The following is a 20,612-nucleotide window of genomic DNA, read 5'->3' on the forward strand; positions in this document are numbered from 1 at the left end:
GCAATTGCCTCACTTTTGTGGTAACAAAGGGATGCTTGGGCACTGGACTATATTCCCAGGCAGCATATTAGCCTTCTTGCACAACTTTACGAAACATCAATAAGCACCGCTACTGGTGGCTGGAACACACATAAAACATTGATTTATATAATAAAAGCATGACTTTGGAAATGTGTGCTATAACTTCAGTATCAATGTATATCTTTAGCGCTACACATAGTTGTACTCTGAATTTGAAAAGGGTGGTTCCTTCTGCTCCACCAGAAAAAAGGCAAGTTTCAGGTTTTACAAAATGCCATGATACAGATGACATGGCTTTTCAGGTAATCAGTGTTGCTCATTCACAAAATAAGTATTGAGGATTAACGAACAATCTTGCAAGCCGCTTGTGGCTATGCAGAGTTAGAGTGTGAACGTGCAATGCTACTTATACCAGATGTTCTTTGAAAAAACAAAGAGCATTACTCTTCACAAACCAGAGAATTGCGACAGTGTGGCCTCCTGGTGGCTGGAGACCAATATGGTAGAAAAATAGAGAGCCTAGCACGTTCAGCATATTTCTGCTCTCTGCACAGAACAAATATAGTCAGAGCACTTGTGCCAATCTCAGAGTCATACTTTTATAGAAAGTATTTTCATGCCTAGTCAAAACATATTCATGCCCAATACCTCAACAGATTCATGCCCAATACCTCAACAGAGGTCAAAAAAGGTACGGTCAGTTGATCTAGTATGACATATCTTAAAATACATTTTGGTGTATAATAACAGCATTTCTAGTGCTTAATTTGTTATATCAAGAAGTGCAAGGGCCCAAACTTTTTCTCAGGAGCCTGTCTTCTGCACTGCAGATTGCCGAATACCATGGCTGCCTATACCAGAGTCCACCTCAGGCCTCTTTCTTCCATCACTCTAGACTTAAATGTCTCTTTCTCTCACTCTTGCAGGTCCCTTTTCATTCAGTTCTTCCCCGTCGCTGTTTGTATCTATCTTTCTCCTCCTCATTCCTTTCTGCTTTTCTCTATCCCTGTTTGGGTCAAAGTCTGATGTTGAAAAATAAGTCCTCGACCCACTCAACCCCACAAAAGTGCCATAGCTCACCGCCTCAACCATCGGCACAAATTAAAAAATGAAAGTGATTGGGCCTTCTTGGACCTTTCTCATTCTGAACCCCAACCAGCTACTGAACATTGTTAACCACAGAGAATTCGTAAAGCTGTCTCACCGTTTCGCGCATGTGCGTTTGTTGTGTAGAAGCCATTTCTGATGGGGAGGCGGCCGGTCAGGAGGGATGCTCTGGCTGTTGGCAAAGAAGAAAGGACATCCTGCAGCATTCATGTGCAGATCTTCGTAATATATTGACAAGTATGGCATGGAGACTCTGCATCAGAACATGTTTACAGCAAACAAGCGACTACACAGTGAAGTCAGTGTGGGAAAAATACAATAAGAAATACTATGGATCTCTAAACCCTTACTTGAGAGACAAGAGAAGCAGAGTGGTTTGGACAATTGATGACACTGGCGCAAGAGTGCTTGGACTAGGGAAGAGGTTGCTGTCGATGTCAACGAGGGAGCGAGCTAGGACCTGCTCGGCTTTACAGTAACAAGTGTGGAGACAACTCCAGATACTGGAACTAGGGCTGTGAACAGAACAGGGCTATCCAGAGAGATGCTCTGAGGATCAATGGGCAGCCAGGTAACACAGACACTGGTAGTGGGCACTGGTCATCACCATAGCAGAATTTTTAGTTTAGAAAACATTGGCACAATTACTGTTGTGTCTTTCTGGGACTTCACACAAAAGAAGTGCGCTGGTGATGTGTCCAAGCCGCAACGGGCCACGAAATAGCTTCTTTCAATGGTCCTTACAAGGGTGTAAAGAAACCTTGCCATTCGTAGCAAATCTTTACCAGTGTCTGAGGATACCTCTTCCACGGTCAACAAAGAGGCCTCCACCAGTAGAGTCATGGCCCTTTATCGCCGTATTCTCGCAGACCTCCGCCGACAATGCATCACTTTATCCATAGGTATTTTGTGATTCTCTATGAGCTGTATACTATAAGGGCACTTGTGTTTGACGTCTGCGTCTGTAATTTACGCACCACCCAGGATCAAACCTGTGCAGTTTCCTCTGCAATTCACGCCACTCGTATTAAATTAGTCTTTTTGTGTGGCAGTGTGGCTGAGATAACCAACTGCTGCAATGTCAGTAACCTGGCTCTAATTGTGTTTAGTGGCATACCTGGCAAATTTATTTCACGTACAAGAATGGAATAGGAGCGTCAGTGGACAACTGTACGCTTTGTGGCTGGTGCGAGGAAAGATATTTCTGGAGTCTAGTTACTGCAATATCAGACTGGAAACTATTCATCATTGGTACATCATTTTCATGAAATGCATCTCCTGTTTTTTCCATATTGGCGATTGGCCATTAGTTATTTTCCAACTCTTTAAGTGCATTTCAGAAAATGCATGTTTAGATGAAGATATGTGTGCGCTTTATGTTTCCTTACGTACACCATTGACTTATACTTGAAGCAACCAAGTCATTCTTATTTTCACATCGACTGCTTTCTCATGTTAAGGACTTTTGTTGTATTTGTTTAGGGAACGATTTTTTCACAGAAGATGAACTTTAGACAGCTGGTTTGGTATTTACTGGAAGATTGTTAAAAACTGGTTACCTGCACGTTGTACCTGCTTCTGCTGCAAAATGTCACCCTATGAAAGATATTACCATCCCAGAAACAAGTAAATTTGTCAAAGCAATGAACAGCAGATGTGTGTTTTGCAAAGTGCCTAACATCTAACGCATCCCTGTTTATCCCAAACTCAACAATTCAATTATCCATTTACACTCATCAATGCATTGATCCATGCACAAGTACATGTCCATACGTACACACTCCATTCACCGGAGGATTTATGCCCCGTCTATGTATAGTGTATGCACCTCTTGCGGTTGCACATGCACATGGATACTTGCAGGTGTGTTTGTGCCCATGTGTGCGTTTGTCTGTGTATTACGCTACATGTTGACTTTAGTCTGTGTGCCTATGCTTGCCTCGAGGTCTGCTGTTCTGCGTTAGTGTGTGTATTTGCAGATCTAGGTTATGTATGTTTACAAACGCTAAACTCTGGACATCAAGTTACACGTCTATTACATGCATCACCCACATGCACTGGGAAGCTAAGTTAGCTTACATGGAGAGCACAGTGGGTTGGCCGTGTAGAAGTCTGTGAACACCATCCCCTCTGCTGCCATTCGGTCTAAATTGGGTGTCTCCCGGGCAGGTTGGCCGTACACGCCAAGGTCTCCCCAACCCATCTGTGAAGCGAAACAGAGAGGGTAAGGGCAGGGAACACGACTGACAGAGCACAACATACAAGGAGATCCGAAATCTGTGGAAACCACCAACTATCTGCGGGCAGTGCGCGAAGCATTGGGTATGATTCCTGTACCCATTAGAGCAACACCCAGTGCCTCAGCTGTGTGACTGCATCCGGTTTTGGGCAGATCACATCAAGAATAAAGACGGCCATCCAAGATTTAGGAAGTTATTTTTAGTCCGTCTTCTAGAGTAATTGGCATCAGCGGGTTTGCAATAGACAGCAGCAGAACACAAACACAATGACCCCATTCAGATGGACGTTTAGGAGCTCAAAACTGTGTTTAACATTCACACAAAATACGTGGGGATTGTCTCTTATATCAACTCATAATATAAGCCCTACTATTATTATAGGTTTTTTGTTTTTATTAAGACGGTCCTGTATAGAAACGCACAAACATTAGACTCACCAGCATGGTCTACAGATGATCACACAACAAGCAGTGATGAGAAGGGCAAGCCTACATTATCTCCCTGCAGAGGTCTATATTCCAGGGCCTTGCCCTACAGTGGTTGGTGGAAAATCATCACATTGAAACCGCTAAGGCAGAGGCGAGGGGAGACCGTCATGCTGGAAGAGGGGGCTGGTTGAGTTGCAGTTCCCAGGGCCTTCTGGAAAGTGACTAGAACCCAAATGAACAGAAGTACATGAAACACGCTGGGCCAACTAAAAAAGGAAACCGATTGAATGATACCTTTCAAAAAGAAAATGAAAGGCTACTTGAAACATGAACAAGTGCAAAACATTTAGAAGTGCCAAATCATTTGAATAAAAAAAGAAATGTCACACAAATAAAATCCGACACCAATTTATAATAATAGTTCTTATTTTTATGAATTGTTAGACGCCAAAACTAACAAAATCCACTGAAGAGTTCCAGAGATATAAATTATGAAGCAAATTGTAAATGACTGCTTTTCATTTAAATTGCAAACAAGCATTGGCAACTACCAGGGTTAGTGGTTACTTGTAAAACTTTTGAAAGCTTTTTGTACAGTTGAGTATGACTACTCCGGCCTGGTCTGGGTGACCACCTCTGACAGACAGTGTGTCACAGGGGCCAATGGGGCATGGTAGGACAGTTACCCCACAGCCAAAGCACTCTCCAGTCCAGATCCAGGCACTAGGGACAAATTGCTATAGGCATCAATGGAGTGGTCCTGATGCAAGGGATACAGGATGCTGAAACTGCTAAGGATGCTATGGATGTTGATCCGATGATGGTGGTTTTACTGAGTCCACCCCTTGGTCCACAAATGCGGTGGGGCATCTTGGACCAAAGGGGCCGATGTCCCTCGAAGTCCAGTTGAAGTCCAGCCAAAAACTAGTTGGCACTGGTCTGCGGTTACAGCGAAACCAACGGTTCCCTTTAACTGAGGCTACTGTCTGTCTTAGGTGACCAAACTGCACTCCAACAACTATCCAGGGTCAGGCAGACTTGGATGCAACTTTTGATGTCTGTACTCAGTCTTGTAGGCTGCACTTCAGTGGTCAGTGGCAGTCAAGTGACTGTGGCTATCAACTCGCTAATGGAGGCTTCTTCAACTTTTGTGGGTCTGTAGCTGGAATAGGAAGTTAGCCAACTGACTCTTGGAGTCACTTCTGTCTGGGACGACTTTCCTCAAACACGGCACCACAGGCATAGTCCTGTCTTTGCTAGCCAAAGGATCAGTAGGTGCAGTTCAGTCTTTGATGCAGCCTCTCTTTGCCAGGTCCAAGAAACAGCAAGACAGTGCTTCTTCTTCTCTCCAGTGCAGATGTAGTCGGAGGTCTGGGTGCCACTTTTATGCCCAGAACTGGCCCCCATGGGATGCGGTGATTACAAGCCAATTGACTACTGGGGCTCATCCATGCCTGATGACAACTTCCTGCAATCTGTCACATCTAGCTATCCCAGAATGCAATATTTTGCCCAGTCCCAAAATGACTGATATTGGTGTATGGAGCTTGGTAGCCCAACGTGGAGATGTGGCTACCTGAGGCCTACATGCCCACGTGAAAACTGGTTTGCAACTGTTTTCCCCTCTATGTCCCCGGGGCCAACCTGTCTACCTGAACAAAAGAGCAGGCCTTCTTGTGAGTGTTCACTATTAGCTCTTCAAAGGTGGCTTCCCCTTTGAAGCTCATTGTTTGGGCTCTCACCCTATTTGGCTTTGCTGCCAGGGAGAGGTAACAACTCTTAACAGCAGGCCCTTTGTGTTCCTTTCTGAGAGTCAATCACACCTCCCCACAGAGGGCATTTGGCTATCTTGTGGTCAACAAACGCAAGTGCTCACTGGAGAGCTCTGGGCAACAGATGACAACTTTGTAAATTTGCCATTTACTTAAAAGTTACATAAAATTAGACTTGGTTGTCCAATCTGGTTTAATGCAAATATTATTTTGGTACCTTGAAATACCAGCTTTAATAGTCCCATCCAGATGTTAGCACAGGTGAGTTGTCAGCGTGTAACCCTGTTCTCCCCAATAGGGCTACTAGCCTTGCTGCAGTAAAAACAACAATTTGTTTTTTTTTTACTGAAGGAACGCTTAACACACATGTTCTACTTTTTTTATTATATAGCACTCTATCTTAGGGCTCAATAGGCCTGCCTCACGGGGTAACCTAAATATATTAAAAAGAAAGGTCTGGACGGAGTCATTATTTTGAATGGCAAAGGCGAGTTAGCAGTTCGAGAACTGCTTTGCCAGCCTGCAATGGCAGTCTTGAAGTCTTGCTTTTGTCACGCTTATCATGGTATAATAAGTGCTGCAGTCTATAAGGGACACGTTAATAGGCCTTGGGTACCCCAAGTACCATATAATAGGGACTTCTGTGTAAGTTTACATGCCAATTGTGGGTGAGCCAATCAGACAATAGCTTCTGAGGGTCAGAGCACATGCACCAAAGTCTGTTCAGCAGTGCCCAGTGCATTACAGTCATTGCACCAAATACCTAATAGCCAAAAGTGGGGTGGCGCGAGGGGGGTCAACGTGCAGAAAGCCTGTTTGCTCACACTAGGTTTGACACAGTAGCATCTACAACTATCCTGAAAGTCTAGCCGTGTAATCATGAGTTACACAAACTACAAGGACTAACACATATACAGTCTAATCTTTCCCAAACGGGCTTGCAAACAAGTGTCCTGGTTCTTTCTGACTCTATGTTCCTGCAATTCCAGTTTCCAAGTATCAATTATCAATCGTTTCATCGAAGAAACTCATTGTTGACAAAGAGCCTTAAGACTGGAGGTTTAGAGAAATAAAGAGTATAAAGTGCACAGAGGGAGTGAGAAGAGGGCCCATGAGGTCTTCTGTTGCATTTTAAAAGATGCAATATCAGGGTACCATCTTTGGCCAGGCAACCTAGATCCCTTTACTCCCCCAGATTCTCCGGGAAAAAAAAAAAAAAAAGGTTAGGCACCAGATTAGAAGCCACCCTTACCATGGACACACAGGTCTCAGCTGTCGTCTCTTCACACAGTAATAGCAGGACCTCCACTAGTTTACTGTAATTCTCTTTACCTAGGTATACCACAATTTCAACAGCAATGAGCACAAACAGTCCAGAACCAAGCAGAAAAATGAAAGCCTCGGCCCCCACTTTAGCATGGCAGAGCCAACCCGAGGCAAACCGCGCTGGCTCCGAACAGACGAGAGACACAGTACAACTTTGTTTAGTACATGAATGTCTGCATGGAGATGCCCCTGAATTCCTAAAAACTCGGATCACCAGGTACCTGCCGATGCATACCCTTCGTTCCACATCAGTTCAGCCTCGATATTACAGAGGCAGCGCTTTAGGTGGACAGGTACTTCCTGGAACCGAGTAACTGTCCTTCTTTGGTTTGAAAGGGAGAGTCCCTGCACTTCTCAGCGCTGCAGCAATGCATTTAATGGAACTGTGCCGGCACTTCTCAGGAGCAGAGAGGTACTCTAAAGAGTGAGTACCTGCACTTCTCAGCACTGCAGCAATGCATTTGATGGAACTGTGCCGGCACTTCTCAGGAGCAGAGAGGTACTCTGAAGAGTGAGTACCTGCACTTCTCAGAGCTGCAGCAATGCATTTGATGGAACTGTGCCGGCACTTCTCAGGAGCAGACAGGTACTCTGAAGAGTGAGTAGCTGCACTTCTCAGCGCTGCAGCAATGCATTTGATGGAACTGTGCCGGCACTTCTCAGGAGCAGAGAGGTACTCTGAAGAGTGAGTACCTGCACTTCTCAGCGCTGCAGCAATGCATTTGATGGAACTGTGCCGGCACTTCTCAGGAGCAGACAGGTACTCTGAAGAGTGAGTAGCTGCACTTCCGTATTCCCATTTAAAGCACTGTACAGAGGGAAAGCTTTCTCCATTACGGCCTCTCATCTTTGGAGTAATATACCTTCTGAACTAAAAACATCTCTGACCACTCACCTTTCAGGGAAGAAAACTCAAATCCACTCTCTTTCTCTAAGTCTCTAAGTTGCCTCTGACAACTGCATTTCCTTTCTCATCGTCAAAAGACCTTTTTGTGGACGAGGTGCTTTGTAAAAACGAAACTAAATGCATTTCCTGGTTAAAACCCTTCCTGTGGCCCACCATGGTGACAGCCACTCTTTTTATCCCATAATGACTGAAGCCTGGGCCTCCACGGCCTCCTCAGTGAATGGTAATGTAAGAAGCGGGACTGGGCCTCTGTGCAATGTAAGATAAATAGGATTCCACTGTTCTTTTGTGGCTGAAAGAAAAAGTCACAAGGTAAGGAGATGCCCTTTAAACGCAATATTATGTGCGGTCTGGTAACCTTTTCAAACTGATATCGCAATCTTCCATCTGCTCCAGAACGTTATCGCTCTGCCCATGAAATACACATTACGAACTGTCTATGTCACAAAGGAACAACAATGGTTACATGTTATGCTTCACGAAACAGCTCACTGAAAGGTTTAAGAAACAGATGGCATTGCCCACCTTTACCTAATGACACTACGTATGCCCTGCTGTTGCAGTTCCCAGAAACGTTTGCATTTACGTCTGAACTCTTTTTTGGCAGTTTTATATGGGGAGGGCTCGACTCGAAGGTTTTGGAGCACTTTACAAGAGCACCAGTTACATTACATAAAGGCGCATTCATTAGGTGGAGCCCACGAGAGCATGCGATACTGCTTGTGTTCTTGCTTGCAAGTCTCTTGTGTTCAGCAGTGGGCGGGCTTAACTGAGTTAATTGTTTACCTTTGGTGGGGATCATGGATGCCCTTCTTTGCTGCCTTCTCATTGGGTAGCACTTGCCATGCCGACACTTTTCTTGCCGTGGCGCACAGATAGGGTGACTACTCGTCTGTAGTGGTCAATTGTCCGTGATGATTGGTTTAACGGACAGCATTTGTCCCTAATTTTAGTCTTTCAACTAAACGCCAAAAAGGTAATTAGGGCAAGTCAGTCTCCCCCACAGGAGTGGAAGGTAGAGAGCCGCCTTTGCTCCGATTCCGAGGAGAGGCAGATAGATAAGAAACAGGCCTTCTTGCCAGGGTGCCTCCTTCCCGAAAGAAATGTGAATGTGCAACTGTTAAATCTGCAAACGTAAAGGTGCTTGGAAACCTCTATTGGCTTTAACTGAATGAGTTCCTTGAAGGTTTCTCAAGGCAAAGATATTTGAGAGGTACTAAACGGTGTTCCAAGCAGAGATGTGGTGTGAGTGCTTTTAATGGACTGGTATAAAAAATGTTTGCACTAGGTATAATCTGTATATTATTGAAATCTATATTTTAGAAGCACTTTTTATCTTTAACCTACAGTTATATGTGCATTTTGTGGCAGCCTATGTTATGCCGTGTTAAATGCATGTTTAAAATAGTGACTTACACATTCACAGTGCTTTCAGGGACTTTGGGACCTCACAGTACTAACAAGCATTGGCAAAGCCAATAGATCTTGTTTATGCAAGCGCTATTGGCTTTGCCAATGTGTTTTAGCCATGCTGTATACCAGAGAGGCTGCTGTTGAGCATGGCTAAAAGTTAGTGGGGTAGAGGAGAGTGGGGTGGAGTGTCGTAAAGTAGAATGGCAAAGAGTGGAGTGGAGTAGAGTGTTGTGGAGTGCAGAGTGTTTAGTGTTTAGGAGTGGCATACTGTGAAGTTGCATAGAGTGGCATACAGTGGAGTGGACTGGTGTAGAGTGCATTGGCATTGAGTGTTGCAGAATATAGTGGTGTGGAGTGCAGTGGCACTGAGTGCAGCAGCATATTATTCAGCGGCGAAGAATGAAAAGGCATAGATTAGAGTGGTGCATAGTAAAGTGCAGTGGTTTAGAGTGGAGAGGTGCAGAGTAGAGTGGCATAGACTGCAGTAGAGTACAGTGGCGCACAGTAGATTGGCAGAGAGTGCAGTGGTGTAAAGTGGTGTAGAGTGCAGAGTCAAGTGCATGGAGTGCAGTGGTGCAGTGCAGAGTAGAGTATAGTATAGTGCTTTAGAGTGCAGTGGAATAGAGTGGAGTGATGCAGAGTAGAATGGCAAAGTGAGGTGGTGAAGAGTGTATTGGCATAGACTGCAGTAATGTAAAGTGGTGTAGACTACAGTGGCGGAGAGAGCAGCGTGGCAGAGTAGAGTGTCGGAATGCGGTGGAGTAGTGAGTAGTAGTAGAGATCAGTGGTGTACAGTAGTGCGCAGTGGAGTACAGTGCGGTTGTGTGGAGTGCATTGGCGTACAGTGCAGTGCTTTAGAGTGCAGTTGCATAGTGTGGAGTAGGGTACAGTGGAGTAGACTGCCATGGAGTGCAATGGTGTAGAGTAAATTGTTTCAGAGTAGAGTGGAGTGGTGCAGGGTAGAGTACAGTTGCGCAGAGTGGCATAGAGTGTAATGGCGTACAGTAAAGTGTTATAGAGTGCCACATCATAGAGTGCAGTGGTGCAGAGTAGATGAGCGTAACAGAGTGTATTAGCATAGAGTCCAGGGGCATAGAGTTGAGTGTTACAGAGTAAACTGTATTTGTGTAGAGTATATTAGCATATAGTGCAGTAGTGTAGAGTACAGTTTTGCAGAGTATCATAGAGTGGAGTTGTGCAGAGTAGATTGGTGTGACCTAGACTGGAGTGGTGTAGAATGTAGAGACACAGAGGGAAGTGTGTAGAGTAGAGTAGCGTAGAGTGCATTGGCATAGACTAGAGAGGTACAGGTTGAAGTAGAGAGGCGTAGTGAGACGTGGCACAGAGTGCAGTGGCGTAGAGTGGAGTGGTTTGGAGTGAAGTAGAATGGGTGGTTCAGAGTGGAGTAGAGTGCAGTGTCCCAAAGTGCAGTGGCATGGAGTGGTGTAAAGTGGAGTGGTGTAGAGTAGAGGGCAGTGGTGTGGAGAAGTGCAGAGTAGAGTGGAGTATGCATGGTGTGGTAGCACACTACCATTACACAGAACACATTTTGATTGAAATGACCATTACATTTGCACAGACATACAGTTTTATTAATACAAATATACAGTGCACAGGCGATTATGTGTGGAAATGCTTCACCTAGTGTAATGATTTGTTTTAATCTTATTTCCAGCACAGTTTAGAGTTAACAAAAACGTGCTTTGTTTGTGTTTCTAATTATGATATTATCTGAAATACTTGCACAGTTAATAATATTTTTTTCATGTGATAGAAAAAAACCTCTTTCCTACCCCCAGTACCCAGCAACATTGTCACATAAATCCTCACACTTTGAAGTCAGAGAAAGAAGAGTAAACGTCAAGCTTCCACGGAGACAGAGCCTGACATTTTACCTTGTTCTTTGAATGCACAGCAAATGTGACAAGTTAAGATCAAGATTTATAGGCCTGTTTTACAGAAAGGGAGCACTCCGTAAATAAGGATTGGGCAAAGGAAGGGATAAACTCAAGATGGACAGCCTTAAACAAATAAAGCCAGCAAATCGAAAGCAAGGAAATGTGAGTTACAAAATGGCAAGCAATGGGCGGAATGCATTCCCAGGGAAGCTCTCTGAATGTCTTTAAAGTGGCAGCTGTGGAATACTTTGTGAGAATAGTCCAGTATTTTAGGCCAGTCTGTATCTTGCAGACGTTTGGCCACATCAGTCTGCCAGGTAGTACAGACAGAAGTCCTGGATTGGTCTCCATATTGTAGAAATGGTATGTACACCCATCTTATCAGTTGGTCACCAGTCCCTATGGTGTAGAGCTTCTGGCACACCACATGTGGGGTTAGTGCCAGGTGGTGGACATGAAATAGAGCATTTATTGATTGTTTAAGGTGTTCGTAAGTGAAGAATTGACCTGGGTTAAGATGGTAGTCTGCCACATGGGTTTGGAAATCTAGTAGCCCGCCATCCACAAACAAATCCCCCAACTATAAGACACCTGCAGCATGCCTATGGTGGAGTTGCCCTGAGCGCAGCTGCCCTATGCGAGTGAGAAGACCTAGCAAAGGTAGTGCAAACGTAGGGTTTCTTCAGGTTAGTGAATTTACATATTCCAGCAAGGCGAGAGAGAGAGCTGTACAGAATAATCCCGGATGGCTTTCTGTAAAATGGTCAGGAGGAAACAATGAGTAGTGCAGTAAGCCCTCCTTGAAGACTTTACGGATAAACCCCATCTCATGCAGGGGGCAGCCAGATAGCCAGCACGCCATCTGTTGGCGTGCTGGCTATCTGGCTGCCCCCTGCATGAGATGGGTGTAATAAAGATATCCATAGTCGATGTGCTCTGATGTCTTTTATTAAGTCCTGGAATAAATATCCCATCCACAGATAATCAGCCCACAGCTCTCCTCACATCCTTATCCTCCTCTGCCCAGCCTTAATCCCCCACACTAGAATCTCCAACCTCACATTCCATGTCTCAAGACGCATTCCATGAAAAGAGATGGATGGGCTACATAAACCGCAGAAGGCAATACCACACACCTTCCCCCCAAAGAAAACAAACAAAATAGAAAATAAATATCATAAACTATAAACATTGAACACAAGAATAAACTTTTCCTCTATAATGTGATTACAACCTATAAAACAAGGTACAGTAAGAACACATTGAAAAATCAGATACTTTTCCTTTTCGAGATCACAATACGATTGAGATTCCATATACGGCCATCATTGACTTTTACAGCATTTTTGAACAATTTCATTACACTAAACGGACCCCAAAATTTGCTTTCACCCTTACCCAAAACAGGTCTCTTAACCAAAACTTCATCACCCACATTCACTTCCACGTCACATACACGTTTAGTTCCATCAAAGTACTCCTTCCTTTTCTCCACTGAATTTTTCTCACACGTCCTATCATATTCTCCATGAGACCAAGAAACAGCTTTATCCTTGCCCACCGTAACCCAGCCAGGAACAAGCATAGTATTGGGTTTCCTTCCCCTGAATAACTCAAAGGGAACAGATCCCGTCGTAACATGTGGGGTAAAACGATACGCTATCAAGAATTTTCTCAGGCCTTCCTTCCAACATCTCCCTGCAGCTACTTCCAACTGCACACACTCCTTCACACACCTATTAAACCTTTCAACAATCCCATTCCCTTCAGGATGATACAATGAGCACAACTTGTGCCTAATCCCCAATCTGTTTAGATAACCTTCCATTTCCTTGGACACAAATTGTGGACCATTATCAGTCAGGATGGCATTGGAAAAACCCTCTCGAGCAAAAACCTCTTCCAGAAGATTGATTATTCTCTTGGTTTCAACACTACTAACTATACCAATTTCCACCCACCTGGAAAATTGATCAATTAAAACCAAAATATAACTGCTTCCACCTTTACCATTGATAGGTCCAACAATATCCATAGCCACAACATCCCACGGCCTGTTCGACAAACTCCTAACACCCATTGAAGGTACTCTCGTTTTGTAGATTTTATCGCTATTACAACAGTCAGAGCAGTCTCTAATTACTCTTTCAATACTTAAATCCATCCCAGGCCACCAATAGTTCATCCGAATCCTAGCTTTGGTTTTACTTATGCCCTGATGACCACTATGACCATGTTGAATGATTTTCTCAACTAATGTACTCGGTACCACTAATCTCCCACCACGAAACAATAGATCACCTGAAACTGACAACTCATCCCTTATCTTCCAGAATGTTTTTAAAGTATTAGAACTCCTTAAATCATCAAAGTTCCATTTGTCTTTTAGGAAATCACATACTTTTTGCAAAACGGAATCATCTGCAACTGCACAAACCCAGTCATCATGGCCAATAATTCCTTCCGTAACACTACACACACTGAAATTGATTTCCTGCCTATCACCCGAATTTTCTTCTGATACCGATGCAAGTCTGGACAAACAGTCAGCTGTATTATTATACGCTCCCGGAACATAAAACATTTGAAAATTGAAATCTTGAAGATTAACCACCCACCTACTTATCCTGGAAGAAATTTGGTCAAGACCCTTTTTCATGAAAACTTCAATCAAAGGTTTGTGGTCAGTATACACATGAAAGAGTCTTCCCCATACAAAATGTTTTAATTTGTTTACAGTCCAAAAAACACCTAACGCTTCTCTTTCAATTGTAGAATAATTCACCTGAGACCCTTTTAAAGTTCGCGAACAATACACAACCGGTTTCCAATCTTGTCCTTCTCCCTTCTGTAAGAGAACACCCCCTAAACCTCTTGTGCCAGCATCCGTCATGATCACACTCAACTCATTGGGATTGAACGATTTCAAACAACCCACATTAGACAATTGCTTTTTCATAACTACAAACTCCTTTTCACACAAATCATTCCATACATATTCAATACCTTTTTTCAGTAATCTCCGCATATTTTCTGTTTTCATAGCTAAGTTAGGTAGAAACTTTCCATGGAACTCCACCATACCAAAGAAAGCCTGCAATTCCTCTTTATTCTTTGGCGAGTGTAGTCTTAAAATACCTTCTATTAAGTCCTGTTTCGGGTATAGACCAGTAGAAGTAATTCTGTGTCCCAAATACTCTATTTCCTCCTTACCAAAATGACATTTACTAAGCTTTAACGTGAGCCCATGACTTTTTAGAATACTTAACACTCTCCTAACCCTTTCTTCATGTTCTTCTCTAGTTCGCCCATACACCAGAATGTCATCTTGAAAATATTTCACACCTTTCTCCGAACTAAAAAGATCATGCATCAACCTTTGGAACACTGATGAGGCTGATACCAACCCAAACGGCATCCTTATATATCTAAACGTTCCAAAAGGAGTGATAAACGTAGTGAGATCCCTTGAATCTACATGAAGCTTCACCTGATGGTAGGCTGATGCTAAGTCTAATGTACTAAAATACTTAGCACCATGCAAAAGAGTAACCATTTCCGTGATATTTGTAAGTGGAAATAAATCACTCACAACAGCTTTGTTCAGATTCCTTAAGTCAACACACAGTCTGATATCCCCCGAGGGCTTACGTGCGACCACAATGGGAGAAACCCATTCTGAAGCCTCCACGGGTTCAATGATATCACTCTGACACAAACTATTTAACTCTTTCTCCACATCATCCCTCACAGATATCGGTATTGGCCGCACCTTACAAGCCACTGGAATAGCACCTTCTTTAAGTTTTATGCGATGTACATATTTGGTGAGACACCCTAGAGTGTCACTAAACACATCCTTGAATTCATGCACAAAGTTTGGTACACCTTCCTTATTAACATCTGTAGATATTTCACACACATCATTAATACCCTTAAGAAAGTCTTTTTTGAGTAAAACAGGTGTGATATTATTAGGATCTAAGATGACCTTGAGTTCTCTTTGATGGGGCCAGCTTAAGACGCTGTCCCCTTTTACTGGAACATAGATCTTGGTATGAATGGAATTCGACTTGAAGATAACTTCAGATTCAAAGTATCCCCTTAGCTCTATGGTTTGACCTCCATAGCCCCCTGGGACTACATCAGGATCTTCCAATTTCACATACTGACTCAAATATTGATCAAATATTTCATTTGACATCAAGGTTAACCATGCTCCAGAATCAAAGAGAACTTCACATCTAATACCACACATTGTTACAGTATCTCTCGCATAATTCTTCTTCCTCCCTTGCACATCAACCATTAATACGCAATCCTGTACCATCTTAACTGCAGAATCTTTCTGTGACCTACAGCATTTGGCAAAGTGCCCACGTTTTCCACATACTTTGCAGATAGCATTAATGGCAGGACACTTTTTAAAAGAAGCGAAATGTCCTAAATTTCTACACCGAAAACACTTAGTATCTTTGAATTTAGGTCTCTGAATTTGTGTTAATTTTGTGTCATCCTTTCCTCCGTCGGCAATCAATGCTTGATTTTCCTGTTGCTCGTTTTTAGGAAACACCTTATTCACTGGAGGAAATCTGTTTTTCTCGAATTCCCCTACACATGCTAAGGTATGTTCCACACGTTTGGCAATTGTCACAACTTCTTGTAGAGACGGATCGTCCTTACTCCAAAGCTCTTGCCTGATCTTGTCACTAGAGCACTTGAGCATAAATTGATCTCTTATACGTTCTTCAAGTATTAATCCAAATTTGCAAGTAGCCGCCAACTTCCTTAAGGCAGTAATGTACTCCTCTATAGATTCATTCGGAGCTTGTTCCTGCATACCAAAGTGATATCGCTCCAAAATCGTGCTAATCTTAGGAAGATAGTGTAAATCTAGTTTCTTTATACAGAGTTCAAATTCATTTAAATCCGTTCCTTCATCCTCCGGCTCAGGCAAAGTTTCAAAAATCTCCAGTCCTTCACATCCCAAACAATGCATGAGAAGAGAAACTTTTCTTTCATTTGAGATCGATGAACCACATACTCTTGTATAGTGCAAAAATGACTTTTTCCATTTGGACCATATAATAGGCGCTTCGCCAGGTACAGTAAAAAAAAAACGGAGGTGGGGGTATATTTTGCATTATAGTTGTTTTATAGTTGTTTACAAGAATTGAAATAAAATAAACCAATGTTCTTCCTTAAACATATACTGTTATAGTAATTCCCTTATGTACTTCCTTTGAATTACTATGGAATTACAATAGACCGTTTTGTAGAATATCAAAGTCATTAGAAAAATTCAAACATAAAGACCATTTTCTACAGGAAGTTCACCTTAAAACGTGTGAAGAAAACTTCAAGCTGTGGGCTGAGTCACAATAACACTGTAGAGGCAGGTGAGTTATTTTCCTCTCCTTTGCATCTCGTAGAATACGTATTTTAAATGCTAAGTATCCAATATTATGAAGTTTAACGCGATTCCGGTAAATAACCCCGATACGCGTTAACAATTAATGTGAAGCGCGCGGCCTCTAGTCTGTTCTTTGCGCTCGTAGTTACGGCTCTCCTTGAAACAGCGTGTTTGTTTACTCACGCAGTGCTCGTGTTAACAACCGGTAGGAAGCGCGCGGTCAGCAGTCTGTTCTTCTCAACTCGACTAAACAAACATGCAGCGCTCGAGTGGCACACTCTTCAAAAAGAGCAATGGAGCGTGACAGCGCTCGCGCTAAGCACCTCGTATTTCAAACCTAAACAAAGCATAGAAGCGCTTACAAACGCTTAAAAATACGAAATGGATCCAATTTTCACAACACCAATTATGATAAAGCTTTTCCTCTTAGGGCAGTAGATCAATTGGATCACGTAGTCTTTAAAAGACCACTTCTTTTTTTTTTTTTCTTTCTTTTTCCTCTCCTCTTTTCTTCAAAATGTTCACTCTTCAATATAAAGACAGATCCAAAAGACAAGGAGAAAAAAAAAAAAAAAAAAAACTGGATAAACTCACCAACAGTAATTTCTGAAAATGGAAAGATAGGAGCCAACTGTCACATGAACGTCCAACGATCCAACTGCTGTGTTGAGATACTCAATGGGGCACATCCCATCCTCGTCGCCAGTGTAATAAAGATATCCATAGTCGATGTGCTCTGATGTCTTTTATTAAGTCCTGGAATAAATATCCCATCCACAGATAATCAGCCCACAGCTCTCCTCACATCCTTATCCTCCTCTGCCCAGCCTTAATCCCCCACACTAGAATCTCCAACCTCACATTCCATGTCTCAAGACGCATTCCATGAAAAGAGATGGATGGGCTACATAAACCGCAGAAGGCAAGCAGATAGCCAGCACGCCACCTGTTGGAGCTATGCAGCTAAATAATAGTGTTCTAAATCCAGAAGGGCTAATCCATCCACAATTACGGGTAGCTTTGGACTGTAAGGTGCTGCCCAATGGCACCCCAGGGACCAAATCTGGTGTGGGGCGTATCTGAAGAAGGAATGAAGTTTCAACCAGAAACTACTAGAAAGAGGGTATCCCCAATGCCTAATCAGAAAATCATGTAGAAGGGCGGGGTATAATCCCATGGAGATGATCTTACAGACTCAGGAGAGACTTTATTTAGACAGGATGGTTTGTGTCACAACATGTTGCCCACATACTAACAAAATTGTGAAATTTATTAAGAAGCATTGATACATTCTTAAGAACATGAACCCCTTTAGAGACATTCCTCTGTTCTCCTACACGAAAGGAAGGAATATCAAAAGTCACCTAGTGCAGGCAGACACTAGAATCCATAAGTCTGACCATACTTTGCCATCTCTAATGGGCTTGAACCCAATTAAGGGTCACTATAGATGTGGATAATGTGTGGCTTGTCAATTTATGTTCAATACAAAAAAGAATTTTCATGAAGACATTCGGGTCCCTCTACAGCATCTTACCAATTGTGCATCAACAAATGCGGTTTACTGTGTTTGGTGTTCCTGTGATTTGATTTATATTGGTCAGACAACACAACAAGCTTGGACAAGAATCATTCAGCATAGGAGTCGCATCAGATGCCACGTGGAGACTGCACCTATGGTTCAATACTTCATTGAACCTCAACATACAGCTGAGGACCTCCGGTGGCAAGTAACTGAAAAGGTGATTCTATTGCCTAGAGGAGGAGACATCACATTAATTTACAGAGACTTGAGTGTAAGTGGATAGAAAATGTGACTCAATAAGGTAAGGCCTGAACACTGTGGAGGAATGGAAGAAATATATTTTGTTCCTGAACTGGTGGATTTAGGACAGATTCACATGTTTATTTGGTTTTGTCTTGATAATACGTTTGACAATTTCACTTTGTCACACTAACACGTTTTCAAGAATCCAGGTGAGATTGGCGTTTTTAGTATTGTTTATATTAAATGTTCTGATTTGTTTTCCCAGGCATACATACCATGGTAAACACATATTTCAGACCCACTGTTATATTCTTTAGGCCTTTTTAGGTCTGAATTGAATGCCCATTTAGGTAGTAACTTCAGGCCAGTCATAACAACTCCAGTCCCAGACTAGCTCTCTGGCATTTTCAGTTCCATCTCCGCCTGGGAGCTTTTTCTGGTCATATTGGATATGTCATTATCTTGGTAGAGAATACATACTGACATTACTATGATTCTGTATAACCCCTATGGTTGGCATTTTGTGATATCAATGTTCAATGTAGGAATAGACACATTTTTGGGACTAGTATCAAAATGTAAATATCAAAAATGTATACTTAACATGACAATTCTGCTAACTGCACTTTAATTGGCCATAGCACCCAGTGATTCGTTTGCCCCATGATCAGCCTAGGGGCATGCACATGGATCTTATAATGCAGATAACTGAGGGTTCGATCCTCACTTATTGTTGCTAGTTTTATTTGAGTTTTCTTTAGATATCGATGTCCCATGAAGGAATACACAAATGTTTGGGACTGCAATAAAAATTCAGATTTCAAATATGTATACCTAACAAGACAATTCCGCAAACTGCACTTTGATTTGCCAGAACACCTCATGATTCGTTAGCCCCATCTTCAGCTTAGCGGCATACATAGATCTTATAGTTCAGATGACCGAGGGTTCGATCCTCACTAATTGTCGCTAATTTTGTTTTGATTTTCTTTATGCAGATCATGTAGGACTTGCCTTACTTTTCTCTTCATGGAGGGAACCGCATAATTGATGGCCAGATTGGTATTGCACCTCTGGTTAACCACCTTTTTGACTTAGCTCAGTCCTGCAGGGCATGTATCTCACTTAAAAAGCTGTTCTTTGTTTCTCTTTAATCTTGATATGTGAACAGTTCCCGGGCTATTCGAGTGGTAAGCATACGGATGCTTGATCTGGTTTGACTCAGGGTTCCATTCCTGCCTTTGATAAACTTTTGTCCCAGTCTCTTGGAATTAACCATTTTCTTATGGAATTACGGTTGTTACTTATTCAAATGTTCTACCATTTTGATTTCTCCATTTCACTCACCATTTTCTCTCACTAGGGAATGAGAGCTCTGTATTATATTGGCATGGAGCGCTTCCACTCAATGTCAGACCTTGCCCCCATGGTACCGCGGTTGAACAGAAACATCAGCCTGCATGTTTATTTGGGAAGACGAGCGTCCATGCTCTCCTTCGTTTAGTTCTCTGACTGAGGAAACTCTACTTTTGGAGCCAAGGCATTCCCTACTTTTGGAATTGCCACAAGCGCACCAAGGCTGCAACTTATACTGTGAAAAGTAACTTTACCCCACTTAGAGAACTATTCGTCCTTCTCCTTTGCTGTGCTACACTGTTTTTTATGTTAATTCATTTCTTGGGTGAAATCCTTTTTGTATTTGTCACATTACAGGCTGTTTTTGGGCATCCTTAAGATTCGGGCACCAAATCTTTGGATTTGGTGCCAGATTCCTGGTAAGCATTCCTCCCTTAATTTAGCTTTTTACTCTTTGCCTGTCCCTGACTAAATAGAATCTGATTGCCCTTGTAGATATCATGACTATACTTTCAAAGTGACAAGATGCAGCATTAGTTCCGGTGATGCCCATTTATAGAACACTATTCATTACAACCAGTACGTATTCTTGAAATTCTTTTGTTCATTTTTTTTCAATTTAAATTATAAATCTCTTAGCTTGCATGTTTCACTTATGAATCTTATTATGTCAGTTCTCCAGGCCACTGTTTGTCCCAATGAAATCCTAATATCTCTTACAAGGGTCAAAACGTCATAGACAACCAACAATTAAGACCTTGTGCTTTTCCCTTTGCTCCGTTTACACAAATTGCTTTAGGAATATATTTTGTTGTAAGAACTAGATGGAGGCTTTCTTGATTGTCATTGGTTCCCCTACCAGTGAATGCTAAAATAATAGTTAACTGCTTCTATTTTTGGCTTTAGTGGTGTTCTTTCTTAACTTGGGGAGCACGTCCTCCAATGTGTACCTATTGTCAGTCT

At 42.5% G+C, this 20,612-nt stretch overlaps 1 protein-coding gene across 1 annotated transcript in view; it reads right to left on the reverse strand.

The window, feature by feature from the left end:
• GALNS (galactosamine (N-acetyl)-6-sulfatase) overlaps positions 1 to 20,612 on the reverse strand; it is a 205,772-nt gene that overhangs the window by 136,415 nt on the left and 48,745 nt on the right. The window contains exons 2-3 of the mRNA XM_069216492.1: positions 3,208 to 3,331; positions 1,226 to 1,300 (exon numbers count right to left, since the gene is read on the reverse strand). Coding sequence (XP_069072593.1) covers positions 1,226 to 1,300; positions 3,208 to 3,331 — 199 coding nt within the window. The remainder of the gene's footprint in view (positions 1 to 1,225; positions 1,301 to 3,207; positions 3,332 to 20,612) is intronic.

The sequence above is a fragment of the Pleurodeles waltl genome, chromosome 12 (assembly GCF_031143425.1).
Source record: "Pleurodeles waltl isolate 20211129_DDA chromosome 12, aPleWal1.hap1.20221129, whole genome shotgun sequence".
In the NCBI taxonomy this organism is placed as follows: domain Eukaryota; kingdom Metazoa; phylum Chordata; class Amphibia; order Caudata; family Salamandridae; genus Pleurodeles; species Pleurodeles waltl.